Source organism: Emys orbicularis, chromosome 8 (genome assembly GCF_028017835.1).
Source record: "Emys orbicularis isolate rEmyOrb1 chromosome 8, rEmyOrb1.hap1, whole genome shotgun sequence".
In the NCBI taxonomy this organism is placed as follows: Eukaryota; Metazoa; Chordata; order Testudines; family Emydidae; genus Emys; species Emys orbicularis.
This window is the reverse complement of record NC_088690.1, coordinates 44,611,672-44,639,236: the sequence shown is the minus strand read 5'-3', so window position 1 is coordinate 44,639,236 and position 27,565 is coordinate 44,611,672. Positions and strand designations below refer to the sequence as shown.

At 40.1% G+C, this 27,565-nt stretch overlaps 1 protein-coding gene across 1 annotated transcript in view; it reads left to right on the top strand.

Moving 5' to 3' along the window:
* NR5A2 (nuclear receptor subfamily 5 group A member 2) overlaps positions 1–27,565 on the top strand; it is a 124,650-nt gene that overhangs the window by 11,164 nt on the left and 85,921 nt on the right. Inside the window, exons 2-5 of the mRNA XM_065409483.1 lie at positions 1,451–1,588; positions 5,344–5,462; positions 6,773–6,914; positions 9,690–10,336. Of these exons, the coding sequence (XP_065265555.1) occupies positions 1,451–1,588; positions 5,344–5,462; positions 6,773–6,914; positions 9,690–10,336 (1,046 nt within the window). The remainder of the gene's footprint in view (positions 1–1,450; positions 1,589–5,343; positions 5,463–6,772; positions 6,915–9,689; positions 10,337–27,565) is intronic.

Here is a 27,565-nt window from a genome sequence, read left to right as displayed (position 1 = left end):
AATACATTAAAATCTTTGAAATCCCATTCACTAGAATGGACCGAGAATGGCTGCAATAACTGTGGGATTGCAAAAGCTGGCACCGAGAATTAAACATGGTAGCATTTAGAAAATACTATTTGAACGAGGTCTTTCTGGTAACGTTTAAGTTGATGCCATTTACTGGACTTTTAGTCGGCAGGTTGGCTGTTGTTTAACAGATTGCTCTTTAGGGCATTTGCTTTATTTAAGCTATGTAGCTCGTCTTGATAGATCTCACAAGACGCTAGAAAATGTAGAATACAGAAAACCCAACCGTACCTCCATTAGGTCTCCATCGGACTGTAAAAAGGAAATGTAAACAAGGGGGGTCAAGGTAGTGTTTGCAAAGATGCACAATTCCTTTATAATAGTGTGCGTGTGTGTGTGTGTGGGGGGGGGGGGGGGGTGATAGCTTCCCACCTGAGACCACCATGTACAGACGCCGAGCCTAGGACCATGTGAGACAACGTACTCTCTACTGGAGAGAGTTCAACTCCAGCTGTCCCTGCTGTGGGGCGGGGAATAGCCCTGATGGGTGAAAATGGGATAGACAAGAACGTCTCTCATCACCCCCTGTGCACGCACAATGGCTGTGTGAGAGTGTAAGGCAAGAGCGCGGCTGCACAGTCAGGAAACAGCCTGCGATGACTGAAGAAGAACCCTTAGCCCTGCCTTCCACGGAGCAGGAATAATGCATTGCCCGTCTCCTTCCTTGCACGGCACCTTCATGTCTTATTCCCCCTGGATGCAGAGATCACCTGGCTTGCTAGGGATGTTTGCAAGCTGCTGGCCGGTGCACCTCGCTCCCTTAGGCGGCCCGTGCCTGTTTTACTAGCACTGTAATATCAGGAAGATTTAACAACTGTAACTGGGGGGAGCTTTAGAGGAGGGGGAAGGGTTGGTTGCTGATTGTGCCTCTTCCTCATTGGCTGGAGCGGCAGTGTCAGCCCCCCCAGAGCCCTCACACTCGCTATCTCCCCAGCCCCCCTCCCCCAGCCCCAGCCGGCTGGGAAGTGCCTCTTCTCGGTGCATGTGGAGTAAACAAGGCAGGACCGCAAGGTCTGAACTTCGCAACTCAACACTTGTGACAGGGCGAGAGCCGCGGCTGGAGTGAGCCCCTGCCGGGCCGGGGGGAGGAGGAAGAGGGGGGGCGGGGAACCCGGCCAGCAGCGCACCAGCCCCGCCGCAGCGCTGCTCTCCGGGCTGGCGCTCAGCCTGGCTGCTGCCGCTCTCCGCCCGAGCAGCGCCGCTGGCTCCCGGGCTGCCCCCTGGCGCGCGCCGAGCCCCAGCGCCCCACGCGCGCGGCGCTAGCGGGCGGCAGCGCTAGGTGTGGGCAGCAGCGGGGTGCGCAGGGCACGGGCCGGAGTGGGGGGTGGACGCCGCCGCCGCTCGCCCTCTCTCCGAGCTAAATCTGTGCTGCCGTGCCCAGGTGCCGCTCTCCCGGACGGACACGGAGCCCCCATCCCGGCCCGCAGCCGCCTTGTCATGCTGCCCAAAGTGGAGACGGAAGCCCTGGGACTCGCCCGAGCGAATGGGGAGCAGGGGCAGATGCCGGAAAACATGCAAGGTAAGCACATGGGCGCTTGCTCCTGCGGTACCTGCCGGGCAGGGCTCCGAGCCCCGGGGGCAGAGATCCGCGGCTCCCTTCCCGGGCACCTCCATAAAAAGTTGGTGGCTCCTGAGCAATCGGGTGTGGAGGTTTCTAAAGCGATTGCCAATTCGCCAGCAAGGCTTAGCGGCACCGGCAGCTGGAGCCGGGCTGCTCTGGGCTGACCCGGGCAGCTGTGCCTGACAATTGGGAACTTTGCTGAACTTCCAGAACCGGGTTACTAAAAGCTGCGTTAAAGCCTTCGGAAATTCAGCACTAAAGCAATGGGGAGGGCTAAGTGTAACTATCCGAATCTACCGTCTGCCCCCACTGCATGGGAGACGTGACACTGTGCAGTCGTATCCGCAAAGCATCAGACGCAGGGTGAGCTGTTAAGGGAAACCTAGTATTTTAAGGGGGGAATGGGGCCTATGGGAGCGGGGATTGGCAGGTCCCCTTTATTTTCCTTGCTCTTGACTGCTCGCAAGAAAACATATCCACCCCACTGGCTCTATTTTAAACGCGTTTTATTTAAAAAAAAAAAAAAAAAAGGCAGCTCCAGATTCTGGCTCGCATGAAAGAGCCTCAAAGTTTATCTCAAGCAAACGAGGGGGTAACATCAGGAAAATCCCTGCAGCAATTCCATACTCGCCCTTTGCACGACCCAGATTCTGTCTCTGCTCTGGAAATAGTCCTCGCCACCTCTTTACAACTTTACCTGGCATAGACTCGACGGAATAAGCCTTGGAGACTGAAGCCTCGAAGGCATCCGAAATACACAGCTGTCAGGGGACAATTTCCAAGCAGGGTTTTAGCCATTCTGCTGCTTTATTAGCGGTCGTTTTCTGTGCTGTTCCTGTCGGTTTGCTAATTGCATTTATGGCTTTGTGTGAGAGTAAGTGTGGTAATAAGGGCAGCTTGTCTTTCAGTACAAATAACACAGGTGATCAACCAGATGCGATGAGAAACTTTGCTTCAGCAAGTCCTGAAACTGACGGTGTATTTATGCCTCTGAATTTCACTCCGTGGTGGTCAGAGAATGCAGGCGCTGGAGCTGAGTCGCTGGGGTACCATAGCTTAGCGGGAAGGATCTTTTAAAGTCCTAACTCCAGAGCGGAGCTGGAAACTTTCCGTCTGAAACTCAGAGACTTTCGCTTTAACCTGCGTTTATTTTGAGCTCGGGACAGGAGATTTGAACTCTGTCTCAGGGAAGTGGCTGTTAGTGGCACGGGAACCAGTGATTCTCAGCTCGCTCCCGCGCTCAGTTAAAGGTGATTCTTATTTGCCATGCTAAAGGCAGGGGGCTTTCGCTATGTCACAGAGAGATTCGGCAACAGCGCTGGAGTTGCACCCAATTCATTCCCCTAAATGGAGGAGCAGAGAGGATCCCCTAAGTGCTGGGGATTGGCTGTATCCCATCTCCATTTCGGTCATTCTCCACGTCCTATCGTCCCAGGTGTCTGGCGGGGCTAGCTGGCCAGAGACACCTAGGTCACTGTAGAAAAGCCCCAGTTTAGCACAATGTGCTACTCAACTCTAGAAGCGGGTAGGATTGAGGGCTCTGGGCGACCCTTTAGCAGAAACTTCTCTACCGGTCGCTTGTTTCAGCCTAAATTGGTCGTTTTCAGGGGGCCCTTTTCTATCTTGAGGCTAATGGGACGCAGAAGTTGTAAGGGGGTGGGGGGTGTCAGGGTAATTCAGACTTTCTTTTTCTTTGGCTGTGTCCCGCTCAACACTGTGTTGTCCTGCAACGCTCCCGGGCAGCGCTTGGAAAAAATCTTTGTTTTCCCTACTGACCCCTTTGTCCATTTATTTTTTTCTTGTGACAACCGGGAACTTTGTTCTTGCTTCGGCCCCTGCAGCACAGGCAGCGTGTATTTATTGCGTGTATACCGTGAGCAGAAAACTCAATTCATCCGCACTTTAATCTTAGTTAAAGGATCGTCCACCTAAGGTCAGGTATATAAAAGAAATCAACAAGCGTGGAGATGGTAGCTGGAGAGAGCCATAGTGTGTAACACACATTCTGCTCTCTGATCAGATTGGCCCTGATTCATAAACCGTGAAGAAGTCGTTCTGAAAATATTTTCCCTCGGCTATTTCACGCCGTGTTAATTTCACTCCAGTTCCCTCTCTAGTTCCCATAGAGCCTGGGGGGGTTCTTTCCTTAGGGGACATGGCTGCTGTTAGTTACTTAGGATTTAGCACATCTTTTTCTTAACCCAGAGACTCTTAACTCCAAGGCATCCTCAGCCGCTTTCTGGGAGATCTCTCCCTTGATACAACTACTTAGATGTAACTCGTTTAGATGACTCAAAAACGTGACAGCTGTTTGATTCTAGGGGAAGAAAATCATAACTTCTGCCGCTGCTGTGTCCATCACCCCCTTACAGAGATAACTGATTACATTACAAACCGTCAGCTGCCTGGTGTATTTTGCAGCAGGAAAAGGGAAGGAAATTGGCTCTGCGGTGAGGGGTTGCGGGGTTTTTTTTTGGGGGGGGGGAAGATAATCAGACCTGCTGACTGAGCTGGTTGAGGGGGGAATCCAGATCAATTCTCTCTCTCTTTCATTCAGGTTCTTTTGCACCCCCTCATCTCCCAGCTCCTCCTCCGCCTTTCCTCGGAGTGGCAGAGGCCGCATTAGAGTCCTAGAGAGGTTTTTTCCTTCAAGGTTTTGTCTAAATTGCACAGGGGTATTTGGGAAAATCAGGGCATAAGAACTGCAGCGTTTCCTGTTTACATTCTGTACATCTTTTAGATCTCCCGCAAACACTGATTACTTTTGTCCGAGGAAGTTGGTTACTTGCGCCTGGGACCTTAATCCTGGATCGTTGTGGTTTGATTTGGGTTTAATTTAGCATGGCGATTATATAAAATTAATTAGGTTTAGGTACTTTACCACCCCATCTCTCCAAAAAAACAATCCCAGTGCCTTCTGCTTGTCTCCTTTTTTACTGTTTTCTAGTTTCCGGGTTTAAAAATGTTTGGAGGCAAAAGTAAATAAAATGGGAACAAATAAGCAATTTGAACATTTAATATTAAAACTGATCGATTTAGATATTACAGGAAGCAAGCTTTTGTTAAAGATGAGCTGCTGATCAGAATCAAGCATACAGGGTTCTGGGTGTCAGGACAGCATTTTAACTTGGTACTGTAAGTAATTTACATTCAACACACTAGGAGAGCGCTGGTTATGGGGGTTTCAAGTTTAGATAATACCAATCTGTAAATATTTACTTTATTTTAACAAAACTTTAAAGGAAGCAAACCTAGTTAAAGTTAGTTTACATAGGTCAGTGAGATTTAACCTTGTCAATTTTGGTTCTGACTTTTTAAGCACTTTCCTGATAAGTGGTGAAATTAAATTATTTAATGTAGTTTCTGGTTCAATGGACTGTAGATGGTTTAAGAGCACTGGAATTCTGAATAACTCTAGAATTTTTTCTCACAACACAAAACTCTGAAGTTTATACTTTTGTTTACTTGTGAAGAGTTCATATTGTTTTGCTGTTGAATTAAAAATTCCATGTTTCAGTGTGAGTCGTGGTGGTGGGTTTGTTTTGTTTGTTTTGATTTTTTTTTAAAGTCTTTTTATTTAATTTGCAGAAGATGTTTCTCTAATGAATTGTTTCCTCAGGTCAGAATTAATGTCTGATAGTTGGAGCTGAGGAAAGCATTTTTGAACTACTTATGTAAGTGCTCATCGAATGTGTTATTTCTGTTTTTTCCAGTGTCTCAGTTTAAAATGGTGAATTACTCTTATGATGAAGACCTGGAAGAACTGTGTCCAGTTTGTGGAGATAAAGTGTCTGGTTACCATTATGGACTTCTCACCTGTGAAAGCTGCAAGGTTTAGTACAAATTACTTAATAGAAAACAAATCAAAATGGTTTAAAATATTTTAAAATTTTAAAGGAAAATAAATGCTGGTAAAAATAAACAAACAGGGGTGCGTAGTTTGGCTTCTTTCTGATTCCATTTATGATTAGATTCACACCCAAAATTTTGAAAAACCTCATTTGCCCAAATGGAAAAAAAAAAACAAGTTAGGTTGTTTTGTTGTATGGCTGTGTCCACTGCTTTTAAATATTTTGTTGTTGTGAAGTGATAGAGCTGTAGAAGGACTTTCAGTCCTAAGCGACCTAAGTATTGATTTTAGGTGATTTATATACATTTAGAGTATTATTGTTCCTGTAGGATAAAGTGACAAACTAGTATCCTCAATACATTTCAACTTTACAAAATCTAATGCCACTGTTCCAAAGTTTTTCTCTTTCAATATAAAAATGTAAATTTTTGTTGTCATCACAACTTCATGCTTATTTTTCCTACAAAGTATTTTATTTTAGTATTTACTTGGACATGTACACAATTAAAGTCAAGCAAATAATTTCTTGTAATATATTAAATAAAGAATATTCACACATGTAATTTATCCTGTGCACATAGTTGGAAACTAAATCCATATCTAATTAAACCAACTATTAAATATAGGTGAGCCTTGTAAGTGAATTCAATAATTTGTCATGAATAAACCTTTTAAAGTTATATACAACCATTTAAATCAGTTTTCTAAAAGCAGAATCTCTTACCCTCTACACCAGAACAATGCAATTTTAAACATTTCACTGTATGGCAAGCAGAATAAACCTAGAAAATCGCATTTTTGTTTTTAAAAAATTGTATCTAGACAATGAATGTCAAATATTTATTATGCCTCTGATATACACCATAACAATATACAAAGAGCAGATGTATCTTATGTTTCTATTACATTTTGCAAGTATTCTAATTTATTCCATATAAGATTACTTTAAAAAAGCAGACTTCAGTCATTTTACAAATATTAAAGAGCAGACAAAAGAGATACTGGTCAGCATCAGTGTTTATGGTCCCATTGTTAGGGATGCAGTGGCGTACAGGCAAATCTCACCAATCTTTGACGTAAGTCTACAAAAAACGCAGTACTAATACCAGAAAAACTCCTCTATAGTCTAGCAGTTTTCTCCAGGGTATATCTTGCTGAAATCTAAAATAAGCCATGTAACCTCATAAGTGCTTGAGTGGTATATGACAAGTATCTGACAATGATTTCCATAAAATAAAATGCTGGAACCTACTGTTAAAGTGAAATGGGCTGACTCTTTGTCTGTCATACAGGGATTCTTTAAACGAACGGTCCAGAATAACAAAAGGTACACATGTATAGAAAATCAGAACTGTCAGATTGACAAAACACAGAGAAAGCGTTGCCCTTACTGTCGATTTCAAAAATGTCTAAGTGTTGGAATGAAGTTAGAAGGTAAGAATTATTACTGTTATTGTATATTTATAATCTCTACAAACTATTGAAAATATTACATAAATTTCAGTTTTATACAAATTATGTTGCACATTATTTACCATATCCATTTAAAAATACTTGCTGGTAACTTCTTATATGCTGCTATTGTATGTTTTAAATAAGGGATATTTTTAATCTATTAATAAGTAGTAGCAAGTCAATTATAAGTTAAAGCTAGTTAATACCACAAGAAAAAAATTGAAAAAACATTTGATTTATACATAGTTTGATGCATTTAAGAGTACCTGGATGAAAAAGTAAGAATAGCATGGAAATTACTTTTTAAACTTTATAGACCAAACAGAATTAATTCAGAATTAAAACAGAATACATCATCAGTTCTCAGAACGGGGAATTAATAATTGCAACTAATTTCTGGTCTTTCGTATCAGGCATGATTTTATTTAATTTATATTTTATATAGTATTTTGGTTTTGATGTGGTTTTGCTTTGCAATATCAATCTTAAAGAAAATGTGAAATAAAGAAAAATTAAGAGTCTTTCCTCAGGCAAAATTGCAACTGACATCAATGAGAGATCAGTACACAGAGTGACTGAAGAATTGAGCTAAAATATGGGTAAAATAATCTCTAAAAGTATGCCGTAAAGCTATTATGAATAGGTATACTTTCACAATGAGATTTCTTGAAAAATTTAAAGGAAATATGAGATTTTAGAGTGGGTTTTCAGAGTTCAGAAAGATCATTCACACACAGAGAAGAATGGTAATACTACAAGAGTCTATTGAAATAACAGAATGCAAAATTACTGTCAAGAGGCTAGTAAGAGAATCTTGACACTTCAACACACACATTCTAAACATATCATTTACACTTAGGCCCAGATTCTTCAGTCAATGGGAATTTTGCCTGAGTAAGAAATGCAGGATCAGAATTGAACATTCTATACTCATGCAAAACTCTCATTGTAATGAATAAGTTTTGCCTAAGTTAAGACTGCAGGATCATGCCAGTATTACAATGGAAATATGTAGATATAAATGCAAATATGCATTCAAATATACAGACAGCCTCACACAATTTAGTAAATACAACACTCATTACATTTGCCCACAGTGCACAGATAAAACTGGTATAATACACTGAGCTGAACATCTTGGGTTGCAGTATATCCCTCTGAAAACTAGTGGTAAAATAACAAGTCATTTGGAATGTTTTTGTCAGTATGGACATTTATCAGCAGGTTGAAAATATATTGCTTAACTGCTACTTCTAACTGTTTTTAATTACAGATAATCATACAGGGCCATATTCTGTTCTCATATGATTACATACAATTCACTTTTGTGCAACTCCTACTGAAATCAAAGTATCTCAGGGTGGAATTTGACCTATAATGTGCAGCATGTTTTGAGAAGGATGCTAATATATATGTTACATTTATCAGCAAAATATTCCATAAGACTTTTCAGTTTCCTGCATAAGGGATAGTGTTAGCAGCAAAAAATGCCTTAACTACAGCATTAACTAAAACCGAGAGAGAGAGACTATAAAAGATTTATCTTTATATCCTTCTGTCACATCTGTACAACTTCTCTTTCTCTATCTGGAAAATTGGAAGAACACATGCTTTCATAATTGTAAATGCCTGTAACATTTATATATGTATTTCCCTGATAGTGATATATGGACTTGAATTCTAGTTCATAAATTACTGTCTATACCAAAAATCATTAATTGTTAAAGTCTTCATGATAATTTACAGTATTGTGTACCTAGGATTCATAATAAATTTTTAATGTTACACTAATCCTTAAGATAAAAAGCTCAAGAACTTAACCTCCAGCAATCTCAGCAGTCTCAACATGTCACCAAGCTGTCAAAGGTTCCTGTTTCTATCTAATTGCCATTGGGCAAGGTGGGCTTGGCGAGAACTACTCACTAGTCCATTAGATATATGCCATAGTGACACACACTGCTGTGACAAAGACCACCAATATGATTCCCGAAGCAGCTGTTGAAGTAGATTTGTTTTAATTATTTCTAATTCCAGAGATATTACAAGCTATAACATTGTCAATAGTTTCTGAGTCAGTTCAACCTTCTGTGTGGAGTATGGCAAGTGGGCAGCTTTCTCTATGCCTATTCAAATTGCATTTGAAAACATCTCTAGAAAATGAGGAATGTTCCTTAAACATTTGCAACAATATACATAAACCATCAAGGAAATAATCTTTAATTTTTGCTAAAGAAACAAGATTCACCTTTATGCCTATTGAGCATTTTACAGCTTACATTTCAGATAATTTTTGTATAGTGGTGGTATGCAGTAATGGAATGATTATCATGAGATAACATGGCCCTCAGGATACTTCTCAGATGAGTTCTGGACAGAAGCCATTTTTTCCTAATGATACCATGGGTTGCAGTTAAAAAAAATTATGAGATCTCAACAGGAATCACATGTTATCTCATGATGTGTGAAATTTCTGCAGCCAACCACTGTGTTTGTCCCTAATTATTACATCTTAAATGACCTAAACAATGAGTTCATACATGTTAAGAAGATTTGTCCAATAGATAACTAAGACAATTAAAATTCATTACATCAAAAGATTTTTTTTTTTCCTTTTGGAATCATCGTGCTATTTTGATCAAAGTAAAGTAAGGGAGTGCTGCTGTCTTGCCACTCTTCCCTAAACGTGTGTTCAACTCAAGTGTTATCTGCTTAAGTTTTAATGAATATCTTACTTCCTTCTCTTTTCCCCAACAGCTGTGAGAGCTGACCGAATGCGTGGGGGTCGAAACAAATTTGGACCAATGTACAAGAGAGACAGGGCACTGAAGCAGCAGAAGAAAGCTCTTATCCGAGCAAATGGACTTAAACTGGAAGCCATGACTCAAGTGATCCAAGCAATGCCCACTGACCTGACAATATCCTCTGCAATCCAGAATATCCACTCTGCTTCCAAAGGCCTACCTCTGAACCATACTGCCTTGCCTCCTACAGACTATGACAGAAGTCCCTTTGTAACCTCTCCAATTAGCATGACAATGCCGCCTCATGGCAGCCTACAAGGTTACCAAACCTATGGCCACTTTCCAAGCCGTGCTATCAAGTCTGAGTACCCTGACCCTTACACTAGCTCTCCAGAGTCAATAATGGGCTACTCATACATGGATAGTTATCAGACAAGCTCACCGGCAAGTATTCCACATCTGATATTGGAACTCTTGAAGTGCGAGCCAGATGAGCCACAAGTCCAGGCTAAGATCATGGCATATTTGCAGCAGGAGCAAGCTAACAGAAGCAAACATGAAAAGCTCAACACATTTGGGCTTATGTGTAAAATGGCTGACCAAACCCTCTTCTCCATTGTTGAGTGGGCAAGGAGTAGCATCTTTTTTAGAGAACTTAAGGTAGGTAAAAAGCTCGTATTATTTTAGATACAGGTTTTTAAGCAAGAGAATATGATTTGTTTTGTTAAAATGCATCACACTTGCTTACTTTACTTCGGCTTCATGTAGGTTTACTATAATGAGAATAAACTTTCAATTGATTTTGCTATTTTAGCTTATTATGTGGGATATCAGAAAGACTGGGTGCTAATCAGCCTTTTTTATATTTAATGTATCTCCCTCTCTTTCTCTCTCTCTCCCTCTGCTCACAAATCATTTACTCTTCTGAATACATCCATTGAGTATATTGTATGCAAGTTATACCACTATAGGTAGCATTTACCTAATTGGTCCTGTTATTGTGGTTACATATGGGGAAAAAAACACTTTATACACTTATGTATATACAGCCCCAAAATTACTGTGTACTACTGGAGCATAGGACCTGATGAAGAGCAAGCAAAGGTGGCTTAAGGTCTCCTTTGCACTCCCCTGATCCTAGAGGTACCAATGGACTGCTTTAACCCATGCTGGCTGCAACAGCCCCTTAGAGAGGCTGTTCCTTGGGCCAAGGTTTGCTGGAGCACTAAACAGCTGGAACCCCTAACACACCCTCACACATGAATGACAGCTCTATGATAGCCAGGAATTCCCTCACACCAAGGGATTCCCCAGTTGATTTGTTAGGGCAGCTTTATGGCCCTATTGTGCAATTGGTCTGGCATAGGAGGACTGGGGATGGACGGGCCAAACATTGGGCCCAGAGTGTTGGGGGGGGGTAAACAAGAGCATTCTATAACCACTAGCTTAATAGGGGGATAGCTTTGGAATGAACAAATGGTCTCTTTCTGTCCCCAAATGAGAAGACACATTGAAATCCACCTCTGAAACTTCCTGCTCTAGTGCCTGTTTCTGCATTTCCTTCTGCTACACAGGGAGATGCTGTTGCTTCAACATCATTTGTTGTCCAGCCTTTTGACAGTCATTGGTTCCTTGCAGGCTTACTCTGTAGCCAAGGGAAGATAATACAATATGCTAATAGAACTGCTGCTGCAGAGTTTCACTGAGCACTGAAACCTCCCTTGTGAATCAGGAGCACTGAAGGGGGACTCTTAAAAAAAGGCTCAGGTACAGAATACCTGCATCAGAGTTGTTGGCTGTTATAAGCATGATGATGCTAAGGCCTGGTCTACACTACCCGCCGGAATCGGCGGGTAGAAATCGACCTCTCGGGGATCGATTTATCGCGTCCCGTCAGGACGTGACAATCGATCCCCGAATCGACGCTCTTACTCCACCAGCGAAGGTGGTAGTAAGAGCCGTCGACGGGAAGCCGTGGAGGTCGATTTTGCCGCCGTCCTCACAGCGGGGTAAGTCGGCTGCGATACGCCGAATTCAGCTACGCTATTCGCGTAGCTGAATTTGCGTATCTTAAATCGACCCCCCCCCCCGTAGTGTAGATGTAGCCTAAGACACATTTGGAGTGATCTTTGAAGACCAGTTCAAAGGAAGCTAAGGGAACCTCATTGTGCTACCCAGGCAACTGGAGTATGGGTGACTCTGACCTCAGATGTCTGTTCCCACTCCATTCATGAGGGTGGCTACAGGAGCACTGCATACTCAGCCTGAATGATGAGGAAAGTCATTTAGAGGGAAGGTGATTTAAAAAGGGAAAATAAATGTCTAATTTCATCTGATTTATTTGCAAATATAAATTATTTAAGATTTTATAATAAGCCATATGCTCTGTTTTAAATAATTTTAAGTTTCTATAAAATGTAGAAACAATAAACTTTTAGCAAACCATTTCCTAAAAGTCAAGTTTATTTATAAAGGACCAGACCCTGCTGCTCTTACATTGAGGAATACCCACTGAAATCACTGAGACTATTCACAGAGTAAGATACTTCTCAATGTGAGTAAAAATGGCAGGACTTGGCCTAAAATTATTATGGAGTTATAAAATGATAATCTGAAAACATCTTTAACAGATGTTCCTTAAACATTCATCTTTTGTTATCCCAAAACCCAGTGCGTATGAAGACTAACCACTCAGATGGCTGTAGTGAGGACAGTTATAGGAGACAGCCATTACCTCCAGCATCAGACTTATAGAGTCTCTTTATCCCTTCCATCCACTATAGTAACCACACAAGATGCAGGAACTTGTTCCATACAAGAGAGAACCAACTTTTCCAGACTATAAAAGTATGGGGACTACGTACATTCTGTATCCAGCAAGCAGATTTTTTTAAATAGGCTTTTTTAAAGGCACTTTTTTCATCTTAATATTTGTACCTTTTACATCATAGGACCTTATACTTCAGACAGTTTAATATCTGCTGACAGAGATCTTCCTCTTGGACAATGAGCTACTAAACCACAGAGCATCCCTGGAAAATCACAAGATAATGAAGCACACCAGCACATATAGGAAATCACTCCACACCTGATGGATTTTATGGCCCAGGTCCTGCAAAATGTTGAGCATGTTCAACTCCCAGTGACTTCAGTGGGAGTTGTAGGTGCACAGCACTTCACTGGATCAGGTCCTAGAGTGAAAGACAACAGCATATCCCTTTGCTGCTAGAAGAAGAAGAGAGAAACATCACTATAGCAGGACTTATATCCCTATCTGAGTGTGGATTCCTTCCCAGGTCCCCCCTCCCTATCACCTCTTGCATCAGTTTCAGGTGTCCACTCCTGGTCAGTGCAAGAGGAGCAGACATCTCAGAATGCTCCACAGAGCATGAATACTGAAGGAAGCATATTTGGCCTGTGGATATGATTTGGAGAACTCAAGTGCAGTATGGCAGTGGGAGGCACTTGTGGGGAAAAAGGGACTAGATTGCCAAATAAACTAGCCCTAGTCTTGCCATTCTCAACTGATTCAGATCAATACTCACAGCTGAGAAGCATGAGAAGTATGTATAAGAGCGAGAAAATGTATCTCTTATTATTCCTACTTCTCCAAGTTTAAAGTATGAATCTTGAAGATCCATTGCAGGTTAGACAGGTGCATAAAAAGAGGTCTGGGAATAAGTTTCCCTTGGATGAGTGAATCACAAATGATGATACAAAAAAATCTGCATAAATAGTGGCTAGTAACAAATTTATAATGATCCGATGCATATAGATCACATCTTACACAAATGGGTGCAAATTACTAAACAGATTGTTAGCAAGCCATTCCGTTCCTTCCAAACCCATTGTTACATGCTCATCTCTTCAATGCACGAGAAAGAGGGAACCTTTTCTTTTGTCCCAACCCTACCGATTTGGAGCCAGAAAGCTTAAATATCCTTTAACTCAGGGGACTGAAAAGGAGACATGATGACAAATTGCTGTCTTAGCTCATCCTTGGGGAAATGGCACTGAAGTTTGTTCATTATTTTAAGTTTTCCCTTTATAATTATTATTTTAAAATCACCTCACATGATAATAAATGCATATTTACTTTTAAATTGGTTATGTCTTGAAATTTCCATTCAGTTTATCCATGATCATCTTCCTCTGAGTGTATCTGTTCTATCAAAATACCAACATCTCTTTTGTTGTCCATGACATACATACAACAGGAAATACCTACCACTAGAGTAGTGGACTCACACCAGGAAAAAAAGAGAGAGTGAGAGAGACTTACCCTGTTGTGACAATAATACATAGATTAAACTCCTCATTTTGGACCCTGCTCCTCAAAGGTCAGTTAAATGATATATTGTAGCACACTCTTTGCATTGTACTGGACTCTTCAGATTTTAGGAATGAAGTTAAAGATCTTTTCAATCCATGCATGAGTTAAATTTTGGGGATCATCCTTTTCATGTTGGAGAAAGAGAGAAGGGAGTCATTAGAGTCTTCAAATGATGTTCATTATCATTTGCGGCAATGAGCTATAAAGCATGCATAACAAATACTTTTCAAGCTTGGTAGTGAAATGATATTAAGAAAATGTAATGTTTTAAGACTTTTAATCTTACTTATTAAGGGCCAGATTCTGCCAGTTTTACAATGAGTGGCACCTTATTCTGAAAGTTGTCCTATCTGAAATTAATGGAACCACTTGTGAAGTAAAGTACTATGCATCAGGGAATATGGATGTCAAAATCTAGCTCCAAGTGACTAGCTGGAGTCTGGAAACTTTGATTTCAACATCTTGCTAATATCTCAAACATAAATAAATCTTGTGTGTAGCCCTAGATGATGGCTGTGTAGCAGGCTGTGCTATCCAGGAGAAAGGTCTTTGCAAGGCTAAAAAGAAAACATTGCAAAAGTTTCTTTGGTCCAAAGACTGCATGGCCCCAAGACTGGATACAGAAAGTTCCAGGGGCCTCCATCTTCCCTGATCAAAATGTTAGTCAACCACAGAAGAATTCACCAACTGCTATCAAAGCTAACGTATTCCCCGCTCCATAATGGGGAACAGCCTCTGTTGCTGCATAACTCAGGAAGACAATAACACTTCCATGAGCCAGTAGCTATTAAATTGCTTTCATCTTGCTTATGCTGTGGCATAATATCCAGGAAAGTAGCAAGGGCCCTGGGCTCCAAAAATTAACTGAGGTTGGTAGTACCTAAAAGGCAAGGATGTAATGTTTATCTCAACTTCTTCCAATAATTTGGAGAGTGGATATTATACGTCAAAATACTATATGGACACAAAATCCCATTATGCAGCTATGCCAGAGGGACAGGAGGCACTGGATGTGGTTTAATTAGGCTGCAACTTTATTCCTAAATGTTAGGGAGTACCCAGCATGTAAAAGTATACAGCACAGGTAATCCCATAATCATTTACATATACTAAAGGTTAGGGGGGTGATGTCAGCCCCCCCCCCTTTACTCATTCTGGTCCCGAGACAACCTGCTGCTGGGCCCCCCACCCACCTCAAAAAGAGTTAAGGGGGGGGCTATAAAGGAGGAGGGGTTGGCTGCCAGCTGTACCAGTCATAGGAGTCCCAAAACCCGTTTCCTCTCCTTTAAAGAATATCTCCTTTAAATTCTTTGCCAATCCATGTTATCTGAACACTGTATCCCTTCCCTATGGAGTACCTGCAGTGGACATCCGCCTCATGTTTACATAATGAGTTGTGACATTATAGCCTAACCTCTGTTTCATGTCCACCCCAACTAAGCCCCCATCCTGCTGTGGAAAGAAGAAAACAACCCACCTTGCCTTGGCCAATCTGGCAGTGAGGGAAAAAGTCCTTCCCAGCCCTTTGAGAAAGGAGTAACTAGCATAATGACCACAGCAGATCATGGCATTTAACTACTTCTGGGGAGAAGGGGGTATGTGCGGGGGGAGGGTTGGTGCAGCTCTGCCTGGTCCAGGTTAGACAGGGATTTTCCTGCACCAGGGTGGACCTAGGTAGTCCCCCAGCTCCACAAGTTGCACATTTTTCCTATAAGCCAGACAACGGCTCCTACCATTTAATGTGTTGTGAGGTATTTAGCAAGTGGCTGCAAGTATGGGCAGCTTCCCTGACTTAGATGAAATTACACCCACTTACAGCAAGGAGGATTCTGGCATGTAAACCATGCTTACACAAAGTAGACAAAGTCACATTTACATAAATCCCCTCTCCTTGTCCAGGGCGCTCCTCTTTGTCACTTTTGCAACTTCAAGTATTGTCCCATTTTCTCCTGTTTTACACTGCTTTTCCTTCATTAAATTGCTGGAAAGAAATGATATTAATATGTCATTTAACTGACCTTTGAGGAGTAGGGGCTGATCTGAGAAGAGTTTAATCTATGTATTGTTGTCACAATGGGGTAAGTCTCCCCTCCCCCTCCACCCTCACCCATACCTCTTTGTCATTAAGATGATCATTTTTATTATGTTGATGACAATTTGGTAATGTAGTCAAGACAGGATAATAGTGAGGAAGTGAGATCCTTACAAGGTGAGCATGCAATTTAAAATTGGAATGAGTATCTTGAACATACCCAGTTGTAAAACACATTGAGAGGACACATTTATTAGGGCAAAGTTCTTTTCTCCCCTCCTGGCTGGTACAGGAGAGACCCCCAAGAGGGCTGTCCAGAAGCTGCTTTCTTAGTTAACCCCTCTAGCAATGATGTTTTTGGACTTCAACTTTTGTGTGGCAACTCCATTGGAGTTAATGCTCACCTGGGGCTACAGGAGCCTTTGTTTCTCCTGTGCAGGGGAAAAGGGAAAACCAGATTTATGGAGGGCCTCCCCGTAAGTGGCTTTGCACCGTTGGAGAAGGTGCTAGTCCATTCTCTAATATATTTACTGTCTTCAGGGTTGGTCAGGGCAGCGCAGAGCTGGGTTAAGAATACTGTGCCCTTTATTCCTGCACAACCATGGATCCAGAGTTTGTAGACTGAGTCGGACAATCCAGTGATTTCTGACCATATCAGTTCAGAGCCAGAATCCTCCTTGCTGTAAGTGGGTCTAATTTCATCTAAGTCAGTGAAGATGCCCACACTTGCACCAAAACTGCATTTGGCCCTTTGATTTAAATTATATTTCTTCCGCGGTTTTAAATTCTCTAAGAAACAATGGTTTGACAATTTATGTTCCATAGGACCCAGTCTACTCTGCTACTTCTGCTATATAAACACTTTGAAATTTGTTTACCCTGGTAGCAGAGACAGATGGCCATTGGGCAAAAGCCATTTAAATAAATTTAGATCCCATGCTCACCATCAGTACAACAGTTAGCAGAAACTAAAATGGGTTCTAAATGTGGTACAAAGTATAGTGTGGACAGAATCAACAAAATTACTGGGCTACATCTTCCATCGAAAAACATTACAGACAATACTTCATACATCACCTTTAATTCCAAATTTCTAATTCCAAACAAATAAATCAAACATCCCAAAACAGAACCCATAAAAAAAGAGAATTGAATTACAGAACTTCAGGAAATATTAAGTTATCTCTTATAAGATAATTATATAGAGTAGGAAATCTATATTTGTTTGTGGAGAAAAATATTAGCAGTAGAACTCAAAAAGTTTTCCTTTGGGTGCTGAAAGACTGTTACATTATTCAGCCTAACTAATCAAATGCAACTGGGTAGCTTGAAGTGCTTTAGATTTTTCTTGTACTTACATTTATCAAAGCAGGAAATGTAACTAACAGAGCTGATGAAAGGAATCTTTTGCAGTGTTCTTTCAATCAGGGATCTTCCAGAGCAAATAAGGAGAGAACAGTTCTGCTGTTTAAAACATTTAGGTTCAGGATTTCCCTTAGTATCAATGGTTATATTAGCTAGTTAACATGCTGTCATGTATAGTCGTGGATTTCTGGTCAAGCTTAGGAAATGTATTCCATGATATGGAAATAGGAATTGCCTTCAGTCTTAGTCTGTTTCTCAAATTGTGTGGAAGAAATATTGGCTGAAAGTATTAATCTTGTACAACCAAAAGAATTACTCATTTAAAAAAAACTTTACATTGACAAACGCTGAGTGTTCTTTGATGAAAAACAATTGTTCATACTGACATTTTTATCTGAGAAGACTTGGAAGGCAGTGGTAAAATCAATATTACAAAAGGAAAAGCCTCGAGAGAGGACAAGGATTGATGGAGCATGGAGACTAAGCTACACACACCATCTACAGGTGAGCCTTCTCAGTCAGTGTGGTGTGTGTGGAAGTTTACTTTGCCACTGTCTTTGCTGTATCTGTTCTAAGGGTAAATACAGGATTTCAGTATCTAGGGCCGTCATTCTGACATTCTTCTTGAACACTATATTCAGTCCTGATCCCAAGCCTTCTTGGGGTGATAAGAAAGCTGATCTTCCATGCCCAATTACTGCAGGGCTTGTGCTGAGGCAGCCCACAAACATGCCACTTAATGGGGTATGTTTGAGGTAGACACTTTCCACTAGAGTAGACAGACTCACCAACCTACCTTAGTGAATAGCCAACAGGTGATAATGATGTTTAGTCATTTATGAACTGAGCAGGACTTGAGCTACTGATGATGCCATGAGGCATCCAGTCCACCCTAGAACTAGGGTCTGATGTGATAAGCAAAGGCATGCAGTACAGCAATTAGCTGGAAACATGACATGTAAAGGAATTTCCATTTGTTTAACTTTCCCTTTCAAAAACTGAGGTGCAAAATCAGAAGCTCAAGGCAACTATTTGCACTGAACTTTGAACTGTTACATGGGAGATGTTTACCCATCCAGATTAGAATGAAAAGATGCTGCTCTTTAGGGACCTCATTCTGTAGGCTTTGGTCAAGCAAAAACAATATTAAAGTCAATCCAAGCAAGGATTGGGCCCTTGATCAGAAAGTGGGCTGCAATGAATATTGGGCCAGATTTTCAAAGGTATTTAGGTGCCTAAAGATGCAGATAGGCACCTAGTACAGTTTTCAAAAACAGGTAGGCAGGTTAGGTGCCTAGTTTCCTTTGTTTTTATCGAGCCTGCTTAGATGCTTCTGAAAAATCCCAGTAGCATCTCTCTTCATCTTTAGGCTTCCAAATACCTTTGAAAATCTGCTCCATTGAGTAAAATTGAGGAGAGAATGGTACTCCCCTCAAGGGTACATTCTACTGCTTCTGTACTGGTTGCTCAACCCAGATTCTCCCAGCTGGGAAATGTTCCTCCTCATGGAGGTGGAAAACTGCATTAAGTTTGATGCTGACTAGATCAGCATCAAGTTATCTACTAAAGAACCATAGGGTGGTAGGGAGACATAACTTCTGCACCCACCGCCTGTCCCACTTCACACACAGATGTTGGGGTGTGCCACAGAGGCAGCACTCACCACCTCCATGCCCCTTGCACTGGGTGCTGCTAGAGAAGGATATGATATGGTCCACAATCTTCCAGACTATTATTTGGACTATTATTTGCTGTGCTGATGTAGGGTGCAATTTCATTCTCTGTTAAATGACACAACTTTTATAACCGTGAAAAAAGGAAGAAATTCCAGTCCCGGGGAAAAATCACAGATTTGTCCAGTCACAGAGGAATGTTGCAGTTTCATGGTGGAAGGTTTGTCCTTGTAAAAAATTCCTTTCATCTTTGCAAAGTTCTATGTGAGACCAAAATGCCCTGCTTTTTGCAAACAATGAAAAGAATTTTTTGGGGGAGGGGAGGCTGTTTTCAGTTACATTGAAAGTTTTCTCATCCAGTTCTATCAAGGAGATATAGATTTAAGGGCATCTTTAATTTAACCCATTGCACCTAGAAACTACTACACCTAAGGTAAAATCTTGGCCTCATAGATGCCAATGGCAAAACTCTTACTAAGTTCAAAGGAGTGGGGATTTCGCTCCTTTGATACTAGCCAATGTGATTTTATGCTTCATATGTAGAGGTAACATGTTGTTACAGAGTAGGGAGATGATTATCTTTCTGTATACTAATATACAGTTTGGAGGCAACCCCTAGAATAATGCATTAAATTCATGGGGCAGAAAAATATTGACAAACTGGAGGGAACTATGAGAAGAGTGGCAGTAGTAATTGAGATTGGAGAAACTGACTTTAAAGATAGATTAAAAGAACTGCATATGCAGAGTTTGGTCAAACAACCACCTCGGGAACCACATAAGCACATAGAAGTGCTGTATCTGAATGAAGCAAACACCAAGGACAGTGAAGAACTGTGTTCTAACTGCAGTAGGAGTAATAGAGTGATACTAAGAAATGGAAAATTTAGGTTAACTGTCAAGAAACATTCCCTAATGACAAGAGCTATCAAACTGCGCAATAGTCTCTCAGGGGAAGCGGTGAAAGTCCTATTGCTTGAGTAATTTAAAACTGGTCTGCACAAGGTATACAGCTGTATACTATAGAGAACCATTCAACATATGCAGAGGAGTGAACTAGATGACTTACTATGTCTTTTCCATCTTTGATTTTAAGATTGCACTATAAAAATCAGTTTAAGCCCCACAGGCAGGAAGGAACAAAGATGTAGACTGAATTTCTTAGTTTTAGTCAATATAAATTAGGGGGCAGATCATTCATTGGGGTCCATTTACTGGTCCATAAATGGCATGAGTCCATTTATTTCACTGAAGCTGTACCATTTTACACTAGCCAAAGATCTGACCCCTAGATTTTTTAAATTATTTTTGGCATTTATTGAATCCATCAAGCTTTGCTCCATTACCCAGCCTCAATTTCTGAGCATTCAAATTATTGCCAGCTTTACTTGCAAACTCAAGCAGGAGGTAAAGTCATGCAGTGGAAAGTGAATTCAGCTGCTTAATTATTTTTCGTGCTAACTACTCTACCTATTTTCTCAGGAGCAAAAACAACCTCCACAGAGCAAGTTTCACTTTTGATGTGAAATCCATCATAGCTTCATTACACAAAGTGGAGGTGTGATAGTTTCGATAATTAACTTATATCTGAGTGGACTTTACAGTGTCTATGTAATTTTTTCCAATGTTAACTCTATTAACACAAAACAGTCAGCCAAACTTTAGAGTAGCACTTAATACAATGACTATGTCCAGATTTGTTGTTCTGTTAACATAGGTGTAAGACAAATCCTGCAGTGAGGTATGATGAATAACATGGCTATGTAATTACTAAATCAGGCAAACCTTCTGGTGAATATTTAATTTACTGCAGCACCAAAACTATTCATGACTTTGGGTCAAATTTGACAATTAGTTTCAGTCAGAAAAGAAACCTGAAAAAAAAAGTTGGAAACACTGAAATGTTTTGTATTGATATTTGACATTTAGCTTTGAAATAACATTTTCAAAATGATATATCGGTTTGAATCAACATTCAATTTCAAAATGTTGTTTCAAATCGACATTGGAAATGTTTCATTTGACCCAAACAAAAAAAATATGTTTTGTTTTGGCAAGAAAGACCTTTTAAAAAATTTAGTTTCAGTTCAAAACAAATCAAATTATTTTTCAGATTTTTTTCTGTTCAGCCATTGAACTGAAAAATCAATTATTTGCTCACTTCTATTAATTATTCCCTTTTTCCCTGAACCTTTTAGTATGAGCAGTTTTTAAAAAGCCAAATAGTAAAAAATATTTTTGTTAAAAGAAAGCTCTTGGGAATTGAATGTTCTAACTTCCTGTTTGTTTTCTGATTGATTTTCTAATGAAAAACCCATCTAATTACCTTGTTCTAGTGGTTTTAAGGTTTATAAGTAAGTACCGTTTATATTCAGAGAATGAAGAGGAGTTAATACTAAATTCGAATACATTTTGCTTACTTGTGGGCTTTCCATATCGTAACATTCATTTGAAATGGCTCTTTCATTTGTACTTCTGCAAAAATGACTAATTTTTTTTAAAAGTACTCTTAAACTATCATTAAATTTGTACTTTATAGTCTCTTGATGCACTGCTCTGTCAATTCAGCTTGGCAGCAGGATGTAGGATTGCAATACCTTGTGTGTCAAACAGAAATAGACATGCAGCCCTCACTCAGACAAAACCCCCATTGACATCAATAGGAATTTTGCCTAAGTAAGGGAGTACAGAACTGTGGCCTAGTTGTTGAAATGACTTCTTCCTGAAATGAGAAAAAAAATATCAATTATTTGCTGAACATAAGCAATATATTTCAGGGATGCATTACCCTAACAGCAACTAGTTTACAGATTAAAATCTCAAATCTAGCTATTTGACAGCAAGTCTATTTCCATTTCACTGATGGTCACAGCATAGGGTCAATCTTATGCATTGCAAAAGGGGGTAGGGGAAGGACTCTGTACACCACAAGTGCACAGAGACACCGCAAGTGCAGACCTCTCAGATAATCTGTATCTTGCACAAGCTTCTGCACCCTGCATGAAATTCACCCTTGTACAGAGGGCCAAACCAAGGCCTATGCACTACATAAACCCTCCAAACTAGACTTAAGTAGGCCTGAGATGGTGTATAAGCCTAGCGCTGGCCTCCTGCAGAGGGGTGAATTTCACCCCACTCATACATGCGGACCCATTCCCTTTGCCCCCATCTCCCCTCCATTTTCCACCTTGGCACAAAGGCAGGAGAAGGGAATATATAAGGCTTCGGAATAGACTGAGGAGTGGTTTGGGATGAATTTCCTGCTCCTGATCTTGCAATGCACAGCAGCCATTTTAGACAAAGTCCATTATGTCTGCCCAGTTGCAAGATAACTGGGATACACACTCAAGACAGCATATGATAAGTAGGATAAGGAGTTAGGCTACCACCTGTTCAGGTTTGTATTCCACATATGTGCAATTCCCCTTGTTTCTGACCAGTGGTAAATTTGAGTTAATGCTAGCTATCAAGTAGCGGCCCCTATTGAATAGCAAATCATTGATCATTTTCTCACGCTTTCCTCCAAAACTTCTCTTAACCCAATTGATTTCAATAGAGTTAAAAGGCATGGTACAATTTTTGCCCCCAAATGTACCTTATTTACACATTTTAAACATTGGTCGTAAGCAGTTGCAACTGGAGTCACTACTATTAGGTTGTCAGGACAAGTATAGGGCACATACAAGAAAGAAAGAAATTAATTTGTATTTCTCATGGATATTATGGTGATGAGTGACTTAGAAGCATGATAGATAGATATACTGCTGGTAAAATCAAATCAAACTGGATAATTTTAAAAATATTGAATACTTGTGTCCTGATAAAGTACCAATAGTTAAAACAATTGCAATTTACAAGAAAAGTTCAAGTAAATGTTTGGTAAGACATTGAATAAACACATTACTGAAAAAAGGAATATTTGTTTCCTCTATTTCTGGAGATTCCTATAGTGGTCATCACTCTTGTATTTGGAAAGAAACAAAAATCTGTCTTTATTAATACAGAAATAGAAAAATGCTATGTTTACATCTAAATACAGCTCTTTCATTTGTAGAAAGAAAAGTAGCTTTGAAAAGTTTGTTGCTAAATAAAATCTTGGATCAAATAAATTTAATTAATAATGTGCTAAAGCAACAATAAACACAGGAAATATACATGAATAAAGTGTTCAGAAAGTCAGGCAAATCTTTTAAGACTATAAATATCACCTAGGCTAGGCCACTATAATTAGCAAAGGGTGAACAAAAGAAGATATCCAGAAATAGATGGGGGGGGAGGGTGAAATGTCTTGGCTAACCTTATTCAAGTGTTCTTTCCATAGCATAGGAAATGGTTCTAGCTAGCTCAAGAGTTCTGTGGCTATTAACTGATTTTAAAAGGACATTTCCATGTTGTCTCTTTGCCAAGAAAATTCTTTTACTGGCATGTTTCCCATATACAGGAAATATCATCCTTCCTAAGTGACACTGGATGTGACGAAAAATTATTCTAGTGCTACAATGAGCATGGTCTACTTGTCTCAATTGATTACTTTTATGTATTTATTGGTGAATATTTAGGGTCATATTGTAACTTCACAATCTGCCCTAAGTAAGGGACAGTGCTGTGAATTGTGGCTCTGAGGGCTTGTCTTCGCTGCTAAAAAAGCTGCGGTTTTTTTTAACCCCAGGGTAACTAATGAATGTGAGCTAGTTTGAGGTAAAAACATAGGCACATTAGTTTTACCAGGAGGTAAATTCACCAAGGGTAACCCCAGGTAGAAGTATAAGTCTGACTATGGAAAGTTAACCCCACAGTAAAATTGAAGTGCCTGGTCTTCATTATGATTTTACCTCAAAGTAGGTCATGTACATTAGTTACCCTGAGATTAAAAACAGAGCTTTTTTTTTTTTTTTTTTTTTTTTTAGCAGTGAAGACAAGCCTTTTGTCATCATTCATTCTCTGATTCCCCCCTTGCAGAGGAGGTGAGGGTGGGGACTTGGGAGGTAAGCATACCCCTGTGGTATGCAGTACAAGGACGTTGAGAGGCATCTATACCCCCTTGCTCCGTAGGTGGGTGATTGAGAAAGTAACAACCTTGCCCTTAGTGATTATCAGTGTGAGTAATGTTGCGGGTGTGGACTCAGTCTAACATATCTTACTGGGAGAAAACTTGCATGGAAGTCAATGGGAGTTTGTCTGAATAAGGAGTGCAGGCTTAGGTCCTACATATGTATATTTAGAATTTAGTGTGTAGTGTCTGCCTGGTTTCTTTGATAGGAGTTCCCTTGTTAAATCTCTCACTATTATATTTTTATAAGACATTATTCACCTGTTTCCAACTTCCCAAATATTCACCCCTTTTCCCTTTCATTTCTCTGCCTCTTGAAAACTGTATTAGCACCAGCTTTGCCACCTGAAGAAGCATTTTTAGCCCTTTATATCTATGGGCCAGTTTGCATCCCTCCACAGAAAAACCCACAGCAGGGGACCAGAAAAATTCTGTGAGCTTCCCCCTGAGACGTCTCTGTGAATCATCCTCTCAAGGGAGAGAAATTTGTGGGGTTGTGAGGTGAGGAGGCGGATAAGGCTTCCCATCCCTCTTGAAGCTGCAAATCTGTGGGAAGGGGATCTTCTGCATGGACAAACTCTGCCTCTGTGATATTCCAGTGGCCTCCTTTCTGGAGCTCAGTAACAGCCACAAAGATGGCCCAGAGGTAGCCAATCCAAACTCTTATTAGCTCTCCCCCAAGTTTCAACAAAGAAATCCAGCGGTTAACAGATGATGATGATGTGCAGAGTAGCCTGTCTTGTGCTCCATTCTCACTTAACTTGGTATCCATTCCCACAATTGGTAGAGTCCCTTCCATTCAGAGGGACTTCATAGGGTGCTAGAGAGGGGGAAACAGTGCCACAGATGTAGAACTCCCTGTCTCCCCCTTCTGTGCAGCTTGGAAGAGATCTGCTCACAGAAGGGATTCTCTGGGCCTCTATTTAATAATTATAACTTATGCAGTAGAGCAACTCCTCATAAAAAGTATGGCCAGACTATTTTATGCCCAAAACATTGAGGCAGTAATTTTTAATATGAATTAGACCCACGCTGCCAAGACTTGTTACTCTTTGGAAAACCTAAATTGCTGCAGAAAATGACATCAAAGAGACCATCTTTTTCTTATATGTTTGTACAGTGCCTAGCATATTTCCTTGTCTACCAGGACCATCCTTTCTATTCTTTCTTTTACTATCCCAGTCACTATGGAACATGACCTGCCTTTCCATAGACGACACAAAAAACTGTCTAGCAATGAAGAAAAATTAAACCTCAGCACCCTGGCAAAACCATATTAATTATATAAATTATTCAAATTATATTGTTTTGTTTTAAAACAGCAATATATGTATCTAGTCAGATAAATATTTTTAATTATCCCGATGCTAATCTTAGCACTCCATACATAAATTAGAAAAAGTTACGTTCTCTATGTCGGGGACCAAAATTCTACCATATTTAGGGCCAGATTCTGCCACCCTTACTCACCTTGAATAGTATACTATGCAAACAATCCCATGGATTTCAATAGGACTCTCTGTGGCAAGGTACTACTCAACTTGAGTAAGACTGGCAGAATCTGTCCCTTAGTTTGCACTCCTTCCTCCTTTGTTATTAAAAAAAAAAAACTTTCTGTAACTGTAGTTAACATCTTGAGAACAAAAAAATTGTTCTGCTTTGGGATTTTGATCTCAAGCTTGCATGCCCACATGTACCCAAGGACATGTTGAACAAGAGGCATTTTTCTCTCTCTTTAGAAGTAGTATTCCATGTGGCTTTATGTGCTCACATAACCCCAGTTCCAATATTTCAAAAGATACAGAACTTCCCAGCATGATGATAACGTTTTCCTGTGTTCCAATAATAAAAGCTGAACGTACCAGTAATTTCCAGTTCCTTTGTGGCCAGGCAGCTTGTGAAGACTAACTCACTCATAAGTACCCAACCTGCAATATCAGTGTGGGAGTCGGAAACAGATGTTCACTGGACAATACAATTTGTTGTCACTGTCGATACTATGTGGCACTTTTCCCAACTGAAATTGTTTGTGGATGGAAAAGAATGTAAGGAGTGATTCATGCCCAAAATGATTATTTTTTTCATTTGCTAGGTGCTACACATCTAAATGACTGAACAATAGAGAATTAAACAATCAAAATACAGTATGCTTTTGCATCTATGTAATACTCTACCCAACAATGTTTACAGCATTTTCCCCAGAGCCATGACTATTCTCAGTATTATTATGAAAATGTTAAGCACACAGGGTCAAATTCACTACAGTTATAAAATGCATAAAACTCTACTTAAGTCAATGGTGCTGCACCCATTTATGCTAGCAGAGAATCTGGTCCACAGTATCTATCTATTTTCCTAGAGACTCAGGACACAGTTTTCTTCTGTAAAAGTTACAAATTAGCATTCTCGTACATAAAACAGTTAATTTATTTTAATGGCTTCTCTGTTTCATGGCAATTTTTTCAGGATTTTTGAATCATTCAAAAATTATCAAACACTCAAAATAGTAAAATCTTCTCATAAGAATAGAATAGAATGCCTAGCCTTGATTTGAAAATATCATGAATATTACAAAAGCAAAAGCACTAGATCATACTTACTGTAAGAGACAATGGATTAGCCTAGGTGCTTTTTAAATTAAATATTAATTTTTCAGAGATGCATCAACCATATTTAACAATATACTAGATGCAGAAAAGCTACTTGAAATCAAGCCTACCATGTGACTATATTTATTAAAACAATTTCTTCTCAATATGAGCCATAATGAAAGTTAAAGACATGATTGTCATAACTCAGGGGCATCCCTACTGTATTCTTACACTGCAAATCTGTGATATAATGTTCAAGATACGTTTAAAAATTAAGACATCTCAGCTCTGATTCTGTGCCAGTGAAGGCAATGGCAAACCTCCGATCCGGTGACAAATTGAAGCTACAAAAAGTTATGTGAGCATGCTTCAATAGGAAAATAAAGAAAAAGAAGACTATATTCATGATAGGGTCCAAACAGGAGTGAAATTATTTTAAACCTATAAAGCCAAAGTGTTGATTTATTTTTACAAAGACATGGGGTAGTACTTGACAGAATTACTGTAATAGTAATTTTACTCTTATTGCTTCACGTATCCTGCAACAAACTCCGTTAGTACTGTTTGCATTAAATACTTTTATCAGCGCAAAACATGAGCTGATCTTCAATTTTGCAGGTGTGGGGGGAATTAAACTATCACAACATTGAACTTTAAGATCCCCTTATGGTCCCACAACTTTAATGGTTTTAGACTTACTGTAAAGGAATAGTTGTAATGGAGGAGCACTATTTCTTCAAATTATTTCCTTTAAAAGTTTAAATTCCATGCCTGACTTCCAAATTCATCATGTGATACGAATGAAACAAATTAGCTGACCAGATAATGCACAACACATTCATAAA